The 17,644-nt window shown below is 36.9% G+C and overlaps 1 protein-coding gene across 1 annotated transcript in view; it reads left to right on the forward strand.

Annotated features, from left to right (window-relative positions):
* The first annotated feature begins 6,537 nt into the window (after positions 1–6,537).
* Positions 6,538–17,644, forward strand: part of MINAR2 (membrane integral NOTCH2 associated receptor 2) — a 36,892-nt gene continuing 25,785 nt past the window's right edge. Inside the window, exon 1 of the mRNA XM_007947464.1 lies at positions 6,538–6,702. Coding sequence (XP_007945655.1) covers positions 6,538–6,702 — 165 coding nt within the window. The remainder of the gene's footprint in view (positions 6,703–17,644) is intronic.

A 17,644-nucleotide genomic window follows, 5' to 3' on the forward strand; every position in this document is an offset into this window, starting at 1 on the left:
GTAAATTTTGTTCAATGACATGAGACAAATATATGTGAACTGCTGTATGAAAAGTGAATTTACTCTGTAAATCTTCACCCAAATCCTAATTTAAAAAAAAAAAAATAGCACCTAAAAAAAAAAACAAGAGAAGGCCAGTGGTTGGAAAGAAGTGGACATGGAGCTCAGGAGAGAAAGATCAAGATTGAATCTGCCAGGCACCTGTGCCAGTTTGTCACTGCAACTGACAACAAAAATACTTCTGGATTAATAGATGCTGCTTCTACTTTGCTTTCCAAATCTCATGAAAAATTCCTCTTTTGGCCAAATCTAATCCAGAATCACACATGGAAGGTGATTCTGGGAAATGTATTTTCTCTGTTAACTATAGTTGGTTAATATTGCTTTCAATATTTACTTTTCATCAGAGACTGTTGGTGTTGTTGTTATGTTCCATCTAGTCAAACCCGACTCATAGCGACCCCTCCTTGGGTTTCCAAGGCAGTATCACTACAGAAGTAGATTGTCCCATCTTCCTTCCAAGGAGTGGCTGGTAGGTTTGAACCTCCAGCCTTCTGGTTAGCAGTCAAGTGCCTTAGGCACTATGCTACCAGAGCCCCTGCATCAGAGACTAGTGAAATGAAAATCAAAGTTCTCACACACTCTTAAAATAACAGAAAACTCTTCTTTTTGATACTGTGGTGCAACAGTTAAGCTCTTGTCTGCTAACCTAAAGGTTGGTGGTTCTAGCCCACCCAGTGGTTCCATGAGAGAAAGACCTAGTGATCTGCTGTCATAAAGATTACAACCTAGAAAACCAGGTGGCAGTTGAACTCTGTCACATGAGGTTGCTATGAGTCAAAATCCACTCGATGGCACCAAACAACTGCAGGATTCTGCTAAACACTGTACTTACTAAATCTCATAGTAATTTTATTTAGGTAGTATTATTATCCCCATTTTATAGTTGAGAAAACTGAAACTCAAATTATTGTTGTTGATTTTTTAGGTGCTGTCAAATTGTTTCAGACTCATAGTGATGCTACATGCAATAGAATGAAATACTGCCTAGTCCCACACCATTCTCACAATTGTTGCTATGTTTGAGCCCACTGCTGCAGCCACTGTGTCACACCATGTCATTAAGTTATTCCTCTTTTTAACTGACCCTGTACTGTACTACGCATGATGGCCTTCTCCAGGGAGAAGGACTAGGTCCTCCTAATAATATGTCCAAAGTACATGAGAGAAAGCCTCACCATCCTCCCTTTTAAGGAGCATTCTGGCTGGACTTCTTCCGAGACAGATATATTTGTTCTTATTCTTCAATATTCTTCACCAACACCATAATTCAAAGGCATCGATTCTTCTTCAGTCTTTCTTATTCACTGTCCCACTTTTGCATGCATAAGAGGAGATTTAAACTACCATGGCTTGGGGTATGTACAACTTAATCCTCAAAGTGACATCTTTCCTTTGCATCACTTTAAAGAGATCTTTTGCAGCAGACTTGCCCAGAGCAATATGTCACTCGATTTTTTGACTGCTGCTTCCATGGGCGTTGACTATAGGTCCCAATAAAATGAAATCCTTGACAAGGTCAATATTTTTCCATTTATCATGATGTTGCTTATTGGTCCAGTTGTGAAGATTTTGTTTTCTTTATATTGAGATATAACCCATACGGAAAGCTGTAATCTTTGAGGCACTTACTGATGAAGATTGAAGAATATAGTCTGCAGTATGGATTACATCTCAATATAAAGAAAACAAAAATCCTCACAACTGGACTAATAAGCAACATCATGATAAATGGAGAAAAAAATGAGATTTTCAAAGAATTCACATTGCTTAGTTCTACAATCGATGTCAATGGAAGCAGTAGTCAGGACATTAGATCATGCATAGCACTGGGCAAGTCATCCATGAAGGAACTCTTTGAAGTGCTGAGGAGGAAGGATGGCTCCTTGACAACTAAGGTGCACCTGAGACAAGCCATAATATTTTCAATCACCTCATATGCATCTGAGATCTGGACAATGAATAAAGAAGACTGAAGAAGAGTTGATGCTTTTGAGTTGTGGTGCTGGCAAAGAATGCTGAAAGTACCATGGACTGCTAAAAGAACTAACAAATCTGTCCTGGAGGAAGTACAGCCGAAATGCTCCTTGGAAGCGTCTCACCTAGTTTGGTCATGTTATCAGAGGGGACTATTCCCTGGAGAAGATGTCATGCTTGGTAAGGTGGAGGGTTGCCAAAGAGCGGAAGGCTTTCAATGAGATGGATGGATACAGTGGCTGTGACGATGGGCTCAAGTATAGCAAGGATCACAGAGCTGGTGCAGGATTGGGCAGTGTTTTGTTCTGCTGTGGGTGGGGTTGCTATGAGTCAGAAACTACTCGATGGCACCTGACCACAGTCTTTGATCTTCAGTAACCACTTCAAGTACTTTTCACTTTCAGTAAGCAAAGTTGTTTCATCTGCATAGCTCAGGTTGTTAATGAGCTTTCCTCCAATCCTGATGACAATTTCTTCTTCATATAGTCCACCTTTTCAGTTTATTTGCCCATCGTTCAGAATGAATAAGTATGGTGAAAAGAGACAACCTTGATGCACACTCTTCCTAATTTTAAACCATGCAGTATTGTCTTGTTCTGTACAAATGGCAATCTCTTGTTGTATTTACAGTTTTCTCATGATCATAACTAAGTGTTCTGGAATTCCTATTCTTTGCATAGTTATCCATAATTTGTTATGATCCACACAGTTGAATGCCTTTGCATAATCAATAAAACACAGGTAAACATATTTCTGATGTTCTCTTCCTTCAGCCAAGATCTGTTTGACATCAGCAGGTGTGTCCCTCATTCACATCTTCTTCTGAATCTGGCTTGAATTTTTCACAGTTCCCTGTCAATGTACAGCTTGCCACCATTTTTTAATTATCTTCAGCAAAATATTACTTGTGTATGATATTAATGATATTGTTTGAAAATTTGTGTGTTCTATTGGATCACCTTTCTTTGGAATTGGCAGAGATATCATTCTCTTCCAGTTGGTTGGTCAGGTCGTAGTCTTCCAAATTTCCTGGCATAGATGAGTGAACATTTCCTTCGTTGCATCCATTTGCTGAAACATCTTAAGGGGTATTCTGTAGATTCCTGAAGACTTGTTTTTCACCAGTTCCTTCCATGCAGCTTGGCCTTCTTTCTTCAGTACCATCAATCTTCAACTGAAATGGTTGATCACTGACTTCTTTTTTTTTTTTTTTTTTGGTACAGTGACTGTGTATTCTTTCCAACTTCCTTCAAAGAAGAATGCTTCCTGTGTCATTTGATACAAACACAAATTAGTTAGAACTAATAGAGTCCCTCTGAGTTAAAGTCTTATGTACTGAATTACCTTGATTGCCTCCCTCATTCACCAATTTGGAAATATTTTGTAATAGATGCAAAAGAATTTGTAACCTAATTATAGACTTGCTTATAATCAAAACTATCCAACTAATTTTCAAGCTATTTCAGATAATTTGATGAACCCCAACTGTTCATCTGGACATTACACAGGCTTTTTCAGCTGGAAATACTTTCAGATATCCCACTTTCTTATTAGTGCAACATTAAGAGAGAAAAAGAGAAATTTAGAGGAAGGGAGGAGTAGAAAAAGAAGAAAAGAAGGTAAATTAATATCTAGATAATTTGCCTAGTGAGCATGTATTTAATTCTATTTTGCCAATTCTCATGGTTCAGAAAACAATAATTCTGGGAGCAAATCCATGGGGAAATGATACTTTTGAATTATCTTTAAAGAAAGACCAAAACAGTATCTGTATGATAACATTTGACAGTGTCCAGATATCCACAGCCCTTCTTTCATCAGATCACCACTCCTACATAACTACTTTTATTTAGTTATATGCTTTTGTTACAATTGAATGAAAGTATTAATGACAATGAAGGAATAGAAACCCTAAGCCAATATTTTTACAATTATTCTCAAGTAATGTAAGTCTTGAAGGTTCATTTGCAAAGAATAGAATGAGTATTATGTAATCAAATAGATTTGGAGAATGCTGGTTTTAACAAAGCAGAACATGTCAGAGCTTTGATATGAGTGTAAACTACTAGAAAAGAATATGCAGTATGTCGTAAACAGTTTTGACAAAAAAAAAATCTTTATTTCACTGATCATGTTGGAACACAAGTTATAAGACAGAACGCTAAACCATTTTCTGCTTAATTTGATTGAATTATCAATTACATACTACAGTAAAGTTCTAAGAGACTGGAAAAGTCAGTAACAGTCATTACTTATTGAGCAGGGGCTACGTTAAAGCATTTAGACATGATTCATGTGGGGAAGGGCCTATCCACTAGGGCTACTCCTTTGTCATTCATCATCTAGTGTAGGGACTCTTAAGAGAAAAGAAGTAGGAATATATGATTAAACAAATATTGTAAGATGGGGTATACATACAATTTTAAGATTTCAAACAAGAGAAAAAATCCTATCTAGTAAAGAAAATATGGAAAGCTAGGTGTCAGAGATGATTGATGAAGGAGATGGTCAATACCCAAAGATGGGAAAACAAGAATGTTTCCAGGTAGAAGGTCAAGTTTGGTGTGTTGAAGGGGTAAGAGTAAGGAACAGTAGTGGAGGGATGGGGGATAAACTTGATTTCCTGACTGTCAATCATATAGTTTACCTACATGGAGTATAAGAAAAAATAAGGACTGATGTTTTGGGTTGAAGTAGACAAAGGTGGTAGAAAATGGAGACTTCCAGATTTGTAAACAGAAAGAGGCAGTATACAATCCTCTGGGCATATAGAGCATGGTGGAGTCTAAAGGAAGAATGCTTAAGGAATACTGAAGAGTCATTCTGCCTACCTCATACTTTGGCTAAGAAAAAGCCTAATCAAATATATTTGGATGTAGGTTCTGTGTCTTCACTTGCCAGTATAAAGAGCCAAAGACATGTAAGGTTCTTGAAGATGTGTGTTATTCCCTGAAGAAGCATTTAGGAAAAGCAAATAGTCTGAGAAATATTTTTGTTCATTAGACACATTCTGGCAGCAACCAGAAAAACCCAGAATGTACCAAGCACATACACATCACATACTTGATTTTTGAAACACTTGTGGTTTAATGTTTTGTTATTAACTGTCATTATTATCTCTTACTTTCCTTAATAAATGTATTAAAAATGACCCAAATAGATTTCAAATACTGTAACAGTGATAAAGTTTGGATTCAAAAAACTTCTTATAGAAAAATTTAACTGTTTAATCCACTTTTACACCTATAAATAGGAAGGATTTTTTTTTTTTTTTTTTTAAACACACACTCATGCTTGTTTCTATAAAGAAGGTAAGTACTCTCTGGTGTCTTGCTTGATTCAGGAACATTTTGGCTGCTCATTCTTATAAGCTGTATGGCACTCTTCTGAAATCTGGTGCTGATACATTCCACATGTAACCCCTTTTGCCCCTGGAAGAGAAACCTCCCTGCTGAATCAGAAAGCTTTCTAGAAATGCAAAAGTTAGAGACAACCCATGTCTTTGAAAAGCTGATGATGTACCTAGCACAAGTGGGACAGTTTCCTCTTCCTCTTCCTCCAAATGGAAACCCATTTGAAGAAAGTGTGGATCACCCAAAGCACACTTTGAGAAAGCATCTCCATTAGGGTCATCATCACTTCCTGGCTTGCTACACTGTCCACAGCCTCACTCTCACCTTGGCTCTTTCAACAGCAGATGGGTTTACTTAGAACAGTGTGTCATCCAAACCCAGCAGCCATGTTCCCCTTTGCTTCCAAGCATACTGTGTGAACAGTAAAACACATTATAGGAGTTTATAGAGCTAGGAAGAGAGTCAAAGGGACCTCAGATAATGAATGGGTCAAGACAGTAGGTTAGGGAACCAGATAATGATAGCAAACTATAAAGCAAATTCTTCCCAGTTCACCACTCAGAACAAAAACTGACAACCTAAACAAAGTTACTTTTCACATTATCTTGAGACCGTGGGAGTCAGAACATTAGAAGAAACAAGATCCTGCATATCACATGTGAGGCTGTGTTAGCAGGGCCAAGTCAGCTGTGCTGGCTCAGAAATATACAGAGAGTAAAATAAAGTACTGTCTCTACAGGTGGCTTGATTTCTTATGCTCCCCACGATGAACAGTGACACTAGATTTGGGCACCCTTTATCCAAAAAATAATGTCCCCTCAACTGTTGTTTCTGGCTCTGTATGAAGAAATGTTAAGTGCTACAGGTATCTAGTTTTTAGCAAGCTGTAAATTTTAATGAGTACAACTCATCTATCCATTTAGAGCACTTTAAAGGTGTGTGTGGCAGGAGGGAGGTAGAGAAAGGTGCTGCTTGGTTCCATATGCTGATGTGTCATTTTGAAAGTGGTGTCCGGTGGACTTAGACTGCAGCTGGCAGACTTGGTTTCAGATGCCAGTTGGAGCATCCTCAAGCTCATTAATAATGGACAAGTCTAGCAGGAGCAGCCTTGCAGACCTTTGTTTTCCACCATAGATGAAGGGGAGGCATGGATCTCTCTGTTTTGCCAAACAATAACCATCCTGACAAATTCCTGCAGCTAGAAGTGAAGTCTTTAATGAGAAGCTCAGCACTTCTTCAGGCCAGCCTGGTGAGGTTTCCAGGTGGAAATTATCCTGCTGCACAACAGTGGCAAAACCTAGTCTACTCACAGGTGAGATCTGGAGCACAGAAAAATGGTGCCGGGGCTTGTTTCTTCCTCACTCTCTCGTTTTGTTATCTGGGCAAAAGAGAAGGATATCTACCAAACCAAACTCACTGCCATCGAGTCTATTCGACTCGTAGAGACCCCTTCTTGGGTTTCCAAGGCCGTATCACTATGGAAGTAGATTGCCCAATCTTCCTTCCGAGGAGTGGCTGGTGGGTTTGAACCACCAGCCTTCTGGTTAGCAGTCAGGGAACATAGCATAGCACAGGCTGCGGCTCACTCTTTCAGCATAGAGAAGCTTTTTCTTCCTTAATAGAAGGAGGCTCTCTGCAATCTGTTAATGAAATTGGTGAAATCTCCCACCTGTTCGGTCTCTCCTGTCCTTATTTTGCATTTTGCACAGCCCTCATTTCACTCAGAGCTCTGGTGGCTAGTGGTTAAAAGCATTGAACAGGAACCAAAAAAGATGGTAGTTCAAACTCACTGGGCTGGTGAAAGATGAGGCCATCTGCTTTCATAAAGATTTAAGTCATTGGAAACCCTATGGGGCAGTTCTACCCAATCCTATAGGGTTCCTACGAGTTGGGATTGACTCTATGGCAGTGGGCTTGGGTTTTTTTTTGTTTGTTTGTTTTTTTCATTTCACTCTTTCTTTTCAGAAGTTTGCAAACTGCTTGTTTCATTTGTAAATAAAGCTTTGTGAAAAATCCCTCCCTCTGTTTTGATGTAGTTTAAGCATAAAACACCAGAAGCTTCAGTTGGGGGCTTATTACACTAGTCTCTGCAATAGCTGGAGACCACGCATCTGCTAGAGTGGCACTCTTTCATTTCATGCAGAGAAAAGTCAGACAACAGAACAATAGAAATTTAATGATAGCTCTTGAAGAAAAGAAAACACAGGGAACTCTCCACTCTGAAAAGGTGCTGCCTATTTAGATATGCTTATTTTCCACAAGCGTCCACATGGACAAGACATATCAAACAGATCCTTAAACCAAAGCAAATTTTAGTTCTTGTCTTCTTTTGGCTCTTCCTACTTTTTGCTGACCAGAAGAGAAGAATAAAACTGTGATGAATTCCATGTGCTGGAATAAACATAAAGACCCTGACTATTGCACAGCTAATGAAACAGGAATAATCTTTGTTTTAAGACAAGAGGGCTAATGGGGTTAAGGGTTATTCAATTTAGAAACAGGAAGAAGCATTTCATTTCAGAACAGATGTGACTGACCTACAAACCCCTGCAAGTCATTAAATCCTTTGGAGTGGTTCAAATTCCCTGGACAGAAATTTGTTTTCTTTTAAGAAACAGTTGCTACTCATGAATCTTGGTGTAAAGTGACTCCTTTGTGGTGTATTTGTGGGCTCTTCGGGACCTTTATCATGAGATCATTCAAAATCAAGTACACTCAAGTGATTATGTAAGTGCTTCCTCCACCTATAAGAGTTTTTTAATTTATTTCCATTGTAAGGCAGCCTATTATGACAACTGGCTTTTTTTTTTTTTTTTTAATTTTTGTATCTTTCTCTTTTATAATCTCAAGGCTCTTGCACTCTGCCATATACACTGATCTTGTTTGTATGTTGTTTTAGCTTTAAGTTAAATAGAAGGATGTTTCTCCTTTTTCTTACTGTTTATATCATGGAATAAAAGGATTTAAAAATCAACTCAGAAAACCTTGGCCCTCCTATGCTATGAAATTTACTCTAAGAAAACATAGCCAATAAATTCTTTTGAGGTTGGAACACATCACTCTAAAGTCTTTGGTTTGGTACTGGAGTTGACCTATTTCCTTCATGTGGAAGTTCAGTTTAAAGCTCTCTTGAATGTTATTCCTAAACCTGAATCATATGCAAAATTTCAAAAGGTATCTTTTCCTACAGGCCTGGTTGGTCAAAGGAGTTTTTCAAGGAAATAATAGAAGAGAATAATCTGTTTCATGTGTCTTTGAATATGATTCATTGGTGATTGTAAATTTCAAATAAACTTGTTTAGTTATCTTTTTACACTAGAAAAAAAAATAATAAAATGACTGAATGACAGTAAATTGCTAATTTGCTAGCAAAATTATGCAGGAGGTAGTAAATCAATTAAAAGTTCAGATAGTCTAGCTGGCATGGCACAGACAGTGAGTAACAACAATTATATTCACTACTTCAGATTGCAATGTGGCAATAAATTATTATTCTATCCTTGGGTGGCTCTTAAGATCCAGGAGTAATATGTTTATTAGATTAAAATAAAATAGGCCTAAAATAAGTGAACATGGAAATTTTGTGTAGTTGTAATGGTACCTGGAAGAAAACACAAAATACACCAGATATTAAGTGTAAGGGGTGGATAAGATGGCAGGTGTCAAAAAGTTAAGTTAAAGCCCTCACTCTGTAGACTTTAAGCCAATGGGAAAAGCATAGAATAAAGAGGTAACAAACTTCGTTTTCAGTCTTAAATCCAGAAAGCTAGTTTGAGACATGTATCATGACCCTTAATCAGCCCATGCCATAGTATTTCCACTTACAAAATGATCATAATATTAATTCTACATATTTACTTTAAAATGAATGGGAACATAAAATAATATGAGATAAAAGCAACTGAAAGTTAAGGGTTTCTTGTAATGGCACAAGAAGTGTGTGCTGTGTAAGTATCATTATTTACCAATATTCCAAAATGTGTTGACATTTTCCTTTCATTACAGTTTGGAAAACAGCAGATGATATCACTTCCATTTTCTGATTTATGCTGTGAATGGAGATATGTGTGTGTGTGGGGGGGGAATGACAAGATAGAGGGTGGCACGTGGTTAATACATCTGTGAAGCCATGTGGCTCACCCGAGTAGTAGATGTAACAATCACATGAAATCCACACAAACTTCAGAGTTGTATGCACTGATCCTTTGTCCCCAACACTAAGGTGCATGATGTTTGGAATTCATATTATGCATTGGACTTAGCCCACAAACAATGAATGAGAGAGCAGCAGTTGAAATGGTCCTAGATCCTAAATATGAGATTTAATTCTTAAATATAGGTATCAAAATTATGTCAGTGATTTATTTTTTATCCTTTTTTTAAAATTCACATTTCGCTTTCATAGGTAATTCTCTAAGCCATTTTTAGGATATAAGAAAATAAGTACTGATGTTCTCAGGCATACCAGTTGCCCTGGGAACTACCAATTCACTCTCTTGAGTGCAGGTATGCAGCTCTTGTATTTGCAAGGAGAGGATAACAGTAGTATGTTTCCTAATTCCTCTATATTTATACTCCTTAAAGTTTCTCACTAGTGCAATGAATAAACGTTATCCAATTCTAATATTTCTGGTTGTTAAAATAATTTAGAGCATGAATCTGATGAAGGCATTTGAAATTGTATTCTAAATATTTTTGCCAACCCTTTTATACAAAGAGGTAATGAAAGGGAAAAGCTGAATCTTTTTAAGTTTTAAGTTTAAATGACAAAATATGTTTTATCAAATATTGTGGTGAGCCTCCCCCCTTTTTGATTAGTAATTGGATTTCAGAATCATTTCAGACCAACCTCTTTGTTATATCTTTTTCTGACTTCCATCACATCTGTTTCAGAACCCAGTAGCATACTGATTAAACCTGTAAAATGGAGCAGAAGGTCAAGAGACCAAAATGCTGTTCTTCCTTTGACTTCTAGGAAATATCATGTATTGTATTTATTTCTTGGTCAAATTTCCTTTTCTCTCTCTCTCTTTTTTTTTTTTTTTTTTAGTTCTATCATCCCTTTTCCGCTTAAATTATAATGTCTCTTCTATCTCAGGTTTTGTTTTAGTAATACTGTATTTAACTATCTCTGTGTGGAAGCCCTGGTGGTGCAGTGGTTAAGCACTTAGCTGCTTACCAAAATGTTAGTGGTTTGAACCCACTGCTCAGAGGTAGAATGATGTGGCAGTCTGCATCTGTAAAGATTACAGTCTTGGAAATGCTATAGGACAGTTTGTCCTATAGGGTCACTGTGAGCCAAGGCTTTTGCCTCTGAGCACTTATGCCATGCCTTCTCTAAGAATGCTCTAGTCCTAACTTTCCATTTACGGTTTTGAAAAGAACCTCCTCACTTATACAATACAACCACCCCCACACCACCACCCAATTTTTAAGCTTACCCTTGGGTAGATGTTACAAGATTTGGCAGATGCTTAAATCATTATTTAGGGAGTCAATTGAGGAGTATCACCAAGTTGCTTAGATTTTAATTGCAAATATCAGAATATGATTTAGCAAGTTATGCTACATTTATACAGGATCAGAGATTTGAACTTGCATAGTATGCTGCCAGAAACAACACCCAAATTCTCCCACCAAAACACTTCCAGACTAGACCCAAATGTCTCTAGCAGTAAAGCCTGTATTCAAGACACCACATATATTACATCACCATGTGTGGGCCTCCAGAGCTGTGGTTACATGTAGAGAAAGATAAGTAAAAGAGCAAAGAGAGGTCTGGGTCATACCATGGAGGCTCACTGTGTTTTGTCCGGATTTAAAATTTTGCCTTGAACATTTTGATGGGTTAGTGAAGAATTTTAAGCAAAACAGGCATATTTGTGTTTTGTAATGATAATCATGCTAGTAGTAATTTGGAAAACAGAAAGAGGTCAGTGGGGAGCTAGTTTTTAGTAAAAGTTTATCTAATAGGGCATGTGTGCACTCACACACACACATAAACACAGGTGTGCACAAAACACACAAGAGGCCTAGTTTGCATTATGATTATGATAGGGATTAATTTGCATGTATAGATCAAACTGGGAACAATGGCAATCTTCATATCTTGAGTCTTCCTATTCATGGATGTGACATATCTTTCCATTTATTTACTTCTTCATATGGCTTTCAATTATGTGTTATAATTATTCAAACAGGAGTTTTGAATATAGTTCATTAGGTTTATATCTAAGTGTTTACAGGAATTATTGCTCTTGAGGATAGAATCTTTTTAATTAAATTAATACACTATTACTTATGTATAACATTGATTATTGTATATCAATTTGCAATCCAGAAAATGTGTCAAAACTTATTATTTTAACAATACATTTTCTTGCATTTTCTATTTAGATAACTGTCATCTGTACTTGTGTTTCATTATTCAGACTCTCCATTCCTTTATTTATCTGCTACAAAAGACCTCTATAAATTGTTAAGGAGCAAAGATGTCACTTTGAAGATTAAGGTTCTCCTAACCCAAGACACGGTATTTTTTTATCACCTCATATGCATGTGAAAGCTCAACAATAAATAAGGAAGATTGAAGAAGAGTTGATGTCTTTGAATGGTGGTGTTGGCAAAGAATATTGAAAATACCATGGAGTGCCAGAAGAATGAACAATTCTGTCCTGGAGGAAATGCAGCTGGAATTCTCCTTAGAAGTGAATGTCTGAACTTCATCTCATCTACTTTGATCATGTTGTCAGAAGGGATTGGTTTCTGAGGAAGTATATCATGTCTGGTAAGGTAGAGGGTCAGTGAAAAAGAGGAAGACCATCAACAAGATGGACTGACGCAGTGGCTGCAAAGATCGGCTCAAGCATAACAAGGATTGTGACAATGACACGAGACTGGACAGTGTTTCTGAGTCAGAGCCGACTCTATGGCACCTAACAGAATTTATTTATTTATTTATTTATTTATTTATTTTTATATTCTTACTACATTGCTTAGGGTTTTCACTGCAATGCTATGTAGACATGGTGATTACTGACACCCTTCCTTTAATTCTAAACCTAAAATAAATGTTCTAATATTTCACCATTGAGTAAACTAAGTTGTAGAAGTTTTGAGCAGGCTCTTTTTCTTAGTTTAAAGCAAGTCCCTACTATTTCTGGTTTGCTAAGAGAGCTCTGGTAACGTAGAGTCTAATGCAGTTGACTGCTAACCAGAGGCTGGCGGTTCACACCCACCAGCCACTCCTCAGAAGGAAGGTTAGCCAATCTACTTCCATAGTGATACTGCCTCGGAAACCCAAGGAGGGGTCACTGTGAGTTGGATCTGATTCCAAGGCAGTAAGTTTGGTTTGGTTTGGTCTTTGGGCTTTATATTGGCCTCATAAACGGAGCTGGGGAGTATTCCTTGTTTTCCTGGAAGAGTTAAACTAAGACAGAAATTATCTGTTTCTGGAACAGTAGAAAGTGACTGCAAAACTCTCTGGACTTGGTGCTATTTATTTATTTATCTAATTAATTTTTTATTGTGATTTGGGTGAAAGTTTACAGAGCAAATTCACTTTTCATACAGCAGTTCATACACATTTTGTCTCATGACATTCACTGCAATTCCCCACAATGCAACAACTCTGTTCCCACTTCCTCCCCATAGCTACCTCTTCATTGTGTCTTTCCCTCCCATGCACTATTTCCCTGTGCACACACAGCCCTTCTATTCTCCCATGATTGATCTCTCCAAGGAGTGTATCTTCCTAGTGTAAATGTTCAGCTCATATGCCTGTCTTTTATTTGGCTGGAAGCCACAGGAGTGGGTTCAATTCCAGAACTGATGTGTAGCAAGAGGCCATAGTCTCAGGGGTTTCAACAGGCTCTATCAGACCAGCAAACCTTGTCCCTTTTTTTTTTTTTCTTAGGATTTTGAGTTTTCTTCCACATTGTTCTCCCACTCTTCCCAGAATCTCCTACATAGATCCCCCTGTGATTGTTTGACAGTGGTAGCTGGGCATCATCTAGTTCTTCTCATTTCATGATCACAAATGCTAAGGAGCCCATGGTGTACCAGTCACTCAGACTAATTGTTTCCATGTGTCTTTGGTTTTCTTCATTTTTCTTCACTCTGGATGAGGAGAAACCCATTGTTGCATCTAGTTGACTGCTTGCAAGCTTTTAATATTTCAGTTGCTACTTACCAAAGTAAGATGTAGAACAAAATATTTGTATAATATGTTATGTCAATTGAGCTCAATGACCCCTGTAACCATGGTCCTGAGCCCAACTACTCACTCCCTCCAAGTAGCTATCTGTGGCCAAGAAGTGACTACAACCTTATCCCTCGTCAGCTCTACTGCGTACCTGGACATTCTTACAGAACATACAAATACACTTATAGAAACATCATCTGCCAACTGTGTACGTGATCATGGGCATATTCCCCCCTGCATAGACATACCTAGTCATTCAGCCTGTGCCCCCATCTATCCACCTGTAGATCAATGTTTGCCATGACTAACAACACAGTACTGTATGTGCAAAAGGGTTCATCTTTGTTGTCTGTACCTCCCATGCACCCCTCTATGTCTTCCTCTTCCTCAGTGCCACCATGTTGATTACTCACATTTGGTACCTTGCCCTTTCCTTCACCCAAATCAATACTTGTCTCTACCTCTCTAACAGTGTTGCCTCCCCTCCCCTCGCATCCTATGTAACCAACAAAGAAAGTCTTTTTTTTTCCCATATATAAACTTTTCCTTGACTTTTTACAACAGCAGACTAATACAATATTTGTCCTTCTGTGATTGATTTATTTCACTCAGCATGATGTCCAGCAAGTTCATCTACATTATGTGATGTTTTGCTGATTGTACATTATTCTTTAGGGTTGCATAGTATTCCATTGTGTATAGGTACCGTAGTTTGCTTATCCATTCTTCTGTTGATGGGCAACTAAGTTGTTTCCACTTTTTGAGACTGTAAATAGTGCTGTGATGAACATGGGTGTGCATTGTCTGTTCTTGTCCTGGCTCTTACTTCTTTAGGATCTTTACCTAGTAATAGAATGACTTGGTCAAATGGCATTTCTAATTCAAACTTTTTAAAGAATCACCATACTGCTTTCCACAGTGATTGTATAATTCTACAGTCCCACCAGCAGCATATGAGGCTCCTAATCTCTCCACATCCTCCTTGCCAGCATTTGTTATTTTCTGTCTCAACTTTGCTATTAGTGCTGGGGCAAGGTGGTATCTCATTATTGTTTTGATTTGCATCTCTCTAATGGCTAATGATCATGAACATTTCTTCATGTGTTTGTTGGTTTCCTGAATATCCTCTCTGGAGAAGTGTCTATTCATGTCTTCTGCCCATTTTAATTGGATTATTTGTCTTTTTGTTGTTTAGGTGCTGGAGTTTTCTATAAATTTTACAAATAAATCCCTTGTCAGATATGATTTTGCCAAATATTTTTTTCCAATCTGCAGATTCTCTTTTTACTCTTGTGGAGAGTCTTTGGAATCACATAATAATTTAATTTTTAGAAGATCCCATTCATCTAATTTCCTTCTGCTGCATTTTGGGTTATTCTTGATAGTCTATTTATACCATATATAAAGGCCCCTAAATTTTCCCCTATTTTTTCATTGAAGAACTTTATCATTTTAGGATTCACATTTAAGTCGTTGATCTATCTGGAGTTAGTTATAGTGTATGGTGTGAGGTACAGATCTTGTTTCATTTTTCTGCAAATGGATATCCAGTTTTGCCAGCACCATTTATTAAGCAAACATTTTCTTCCCCATTTAATGGATTTAGACCCTTTGTCAAAGATCAGCTGACCATAAGTCAATGAATCTATTTCTTGGTTCTCAATTCTATTCCATTGGTCTATGTGCCTGTCATTGTACCAATACCAGGCAGTTTTGACTACTGTGGCTGTATAGTAGGTTTTGAGTTCTGGGAGTGTGAGACCTCTTGTTTATTCTTCTTCAGTAGTGCTTTGCTTATCTGAGGTATCATTCCTTTCCATATAAAGTTAGTGATTGTTTTTTCCATATCCTTGAAGAATGTTGGTGGGATCTGGATTGGAATTGCATTGAATGTATGGATTGCTTTGGGTAGAAATGACATTTTCACAATGTTCAATCTTCTTATCCATGAGCATAGTATGTTCTTCCATTTATGTAGATCTCTTAGGTTTTCTTCAAGTAGTCTTTTGTAGTTTCCTTTGTACAGGTCTTTTGAGTCCCTGTAAGATTTATTCCCAGGTATTTTAAATTTTTTTTTGGTAGCTATTATAAATGGTATTGATTTCCTTATTTCTTTTTCAACAATCTCTTTGCTGATTTTTTGGATATTGATCTTGTATCCTGCCATAGTGTTGAATCTCTTAGTTTCAGTAGTTTTTTTTTTTTTTTCCTGAGTCTCTTTGGTTTTCTATACATAGGATCATATATTATCAGCAAATGGGGATAGTTTGACTTCTTCCTTACCAATTTAGATGCCTTTGATTTCCTTTTCTTGCCTTATTGCCCTGACTAGGACTTCCAATACAAAGTTGAATAGAAATAGTGATAGAGGGCATCCTTGTCTGGTTCCTGTTTGCAAAGGGAGCAGTTTCAGTCTCTCTCCATTGAGAATAATGTTGGCTGTTTGTTTTGCATAAATGCCCTTTATTATGTTGAGGAATGTCCCTTCTATTCTTTATTTTACTGAGAGTTTTGATCAGGAATTGGTGTTGGATTTTATTGAATGCCTTTTCTTCATCAGTTGATATGATCATGTGGTTCTTCTCCTTTGTTTTATTTATGTGATGGATGACATTGATTGTTTTTCTAATGTTGAACCATCCTTGCATACCTGATATGAACCTCACTTGGTCATAATGTATTATTTTTTGGATATGTTGTTGGAGTCTATTGGCTAGGATTTTGTTGAAGATTTTTGCATCTATATTCATGAGGGATATTGGTCTGTAGTTTTCCTTTTGAGTGATGTCTTTGCCTGATTTTGGTATCAAGGTTATGATTACTTCATAAAATGAATTTGAGAGGATTCCATCTTTTCTTTGTTCTGGAATAGTTTGAGTAGGACTGGTGTTAGTTTTTCTCTGAATGTTTGGTACAATTCTCCAGTGAAATCATCTGGGCCAGGACTTTTTTTGATTGGTTATTTTTTTATGACCTGTTCAATTTCTTCTTTTGTTATGGGTCTGTTCAACTTTTCCACCTCAGTTTGTGTTAGTTTAGGTAAGTAGTGTATTTCCAGAAATCTGACCATTTCTTCCAGATTTTCAATTTGTTGGAGTATAATTCTTCATAGTATCCTGATACTATCTTTCTTATTTCAATTGGTTCTGTTGTGATGTACCCAATTCATTTCTTATTCATCTTATTTGTATTCCCTCTCTCTTTTTGTTTGTTAAATTTGCCAACAGTTTGTCAATTTTATTAATCTTTTCAAAAAACCAACTTCTAGTCTTGTTTTTTTTTAAGTTGTTTTTCTATTTTTTGTTTCATTGATTTCTGCTCAAATCTTTATTATTTCCTTTCTTCTGGTGACTGCAGGCTTTTCTTGCTGTTCTTCTTCTAGGTGTTGGAGATGTTGGTTTAACTTGTTGATTTTGGCTCTTTCTTTTTTGATGTGTGCATTTATTACTATAAATTGGCCTCTCATCACTGCTTTTGCTCTGTCCCCAAAATTTTAGTATGTTGTGCTTTCATTCTCATTTGATTCAAGGAATTTTTTAATTTCATTTATTTTTATTTCTTTTATTACCCAATCATTTTCAAGGAGGTGTTATTCAGTTTCCATGCATTTGCTGTTTTTCCGTTGATCTTCCTATTGTTGATTTTTAATTTTACAGCATTGTGATCTGAGAAGATGCTTTGCATTATTTCAGTGTTTTTAAATTTATTAACTCTTGCTTTATCACTTAACATATGGTCTGTCCTGGAGAATGTTCCACGTGCACTGGAAAAGAATGTATATTTTGCTGTTGTTTGATAACATGCTTTGTAGATGTCTATAAGGTCATGTTGGTAGATTATATTGTTCTGCATCTTTGTTGAGATTCTTTTCTGTTGTTCTATCTTCCATTGAAAGTGATGTATTAAAATCTCCTACTATGACTGTGGAGTCATCTTTTTCTTTCCAATTCTGTTAAAGTCTGATTTATATATTTTGGGGCATTTTCATTGGGTGCATAGATATTTATTATCATTGTTTCTTCTTGTTTGATTGATCATTTAATCATTATAT

The sequence above is a fragment of the Orycteropus afer genome, unplaced genomic scaffold (genome assembly GCF_000298275.1).
Source record: "Orycteropus afer afer isolate SDZICR_OR568_19922 unplaced genomic scaffold, OryAfe1.0 scaffold00185, whole genome shotgun sequence".
NCBI lineage: Eukaryota > Metazoa > Chordata > Mammalia > Tubulidentata > Orycteropodidae > Orycteropus > Orycteropus afer.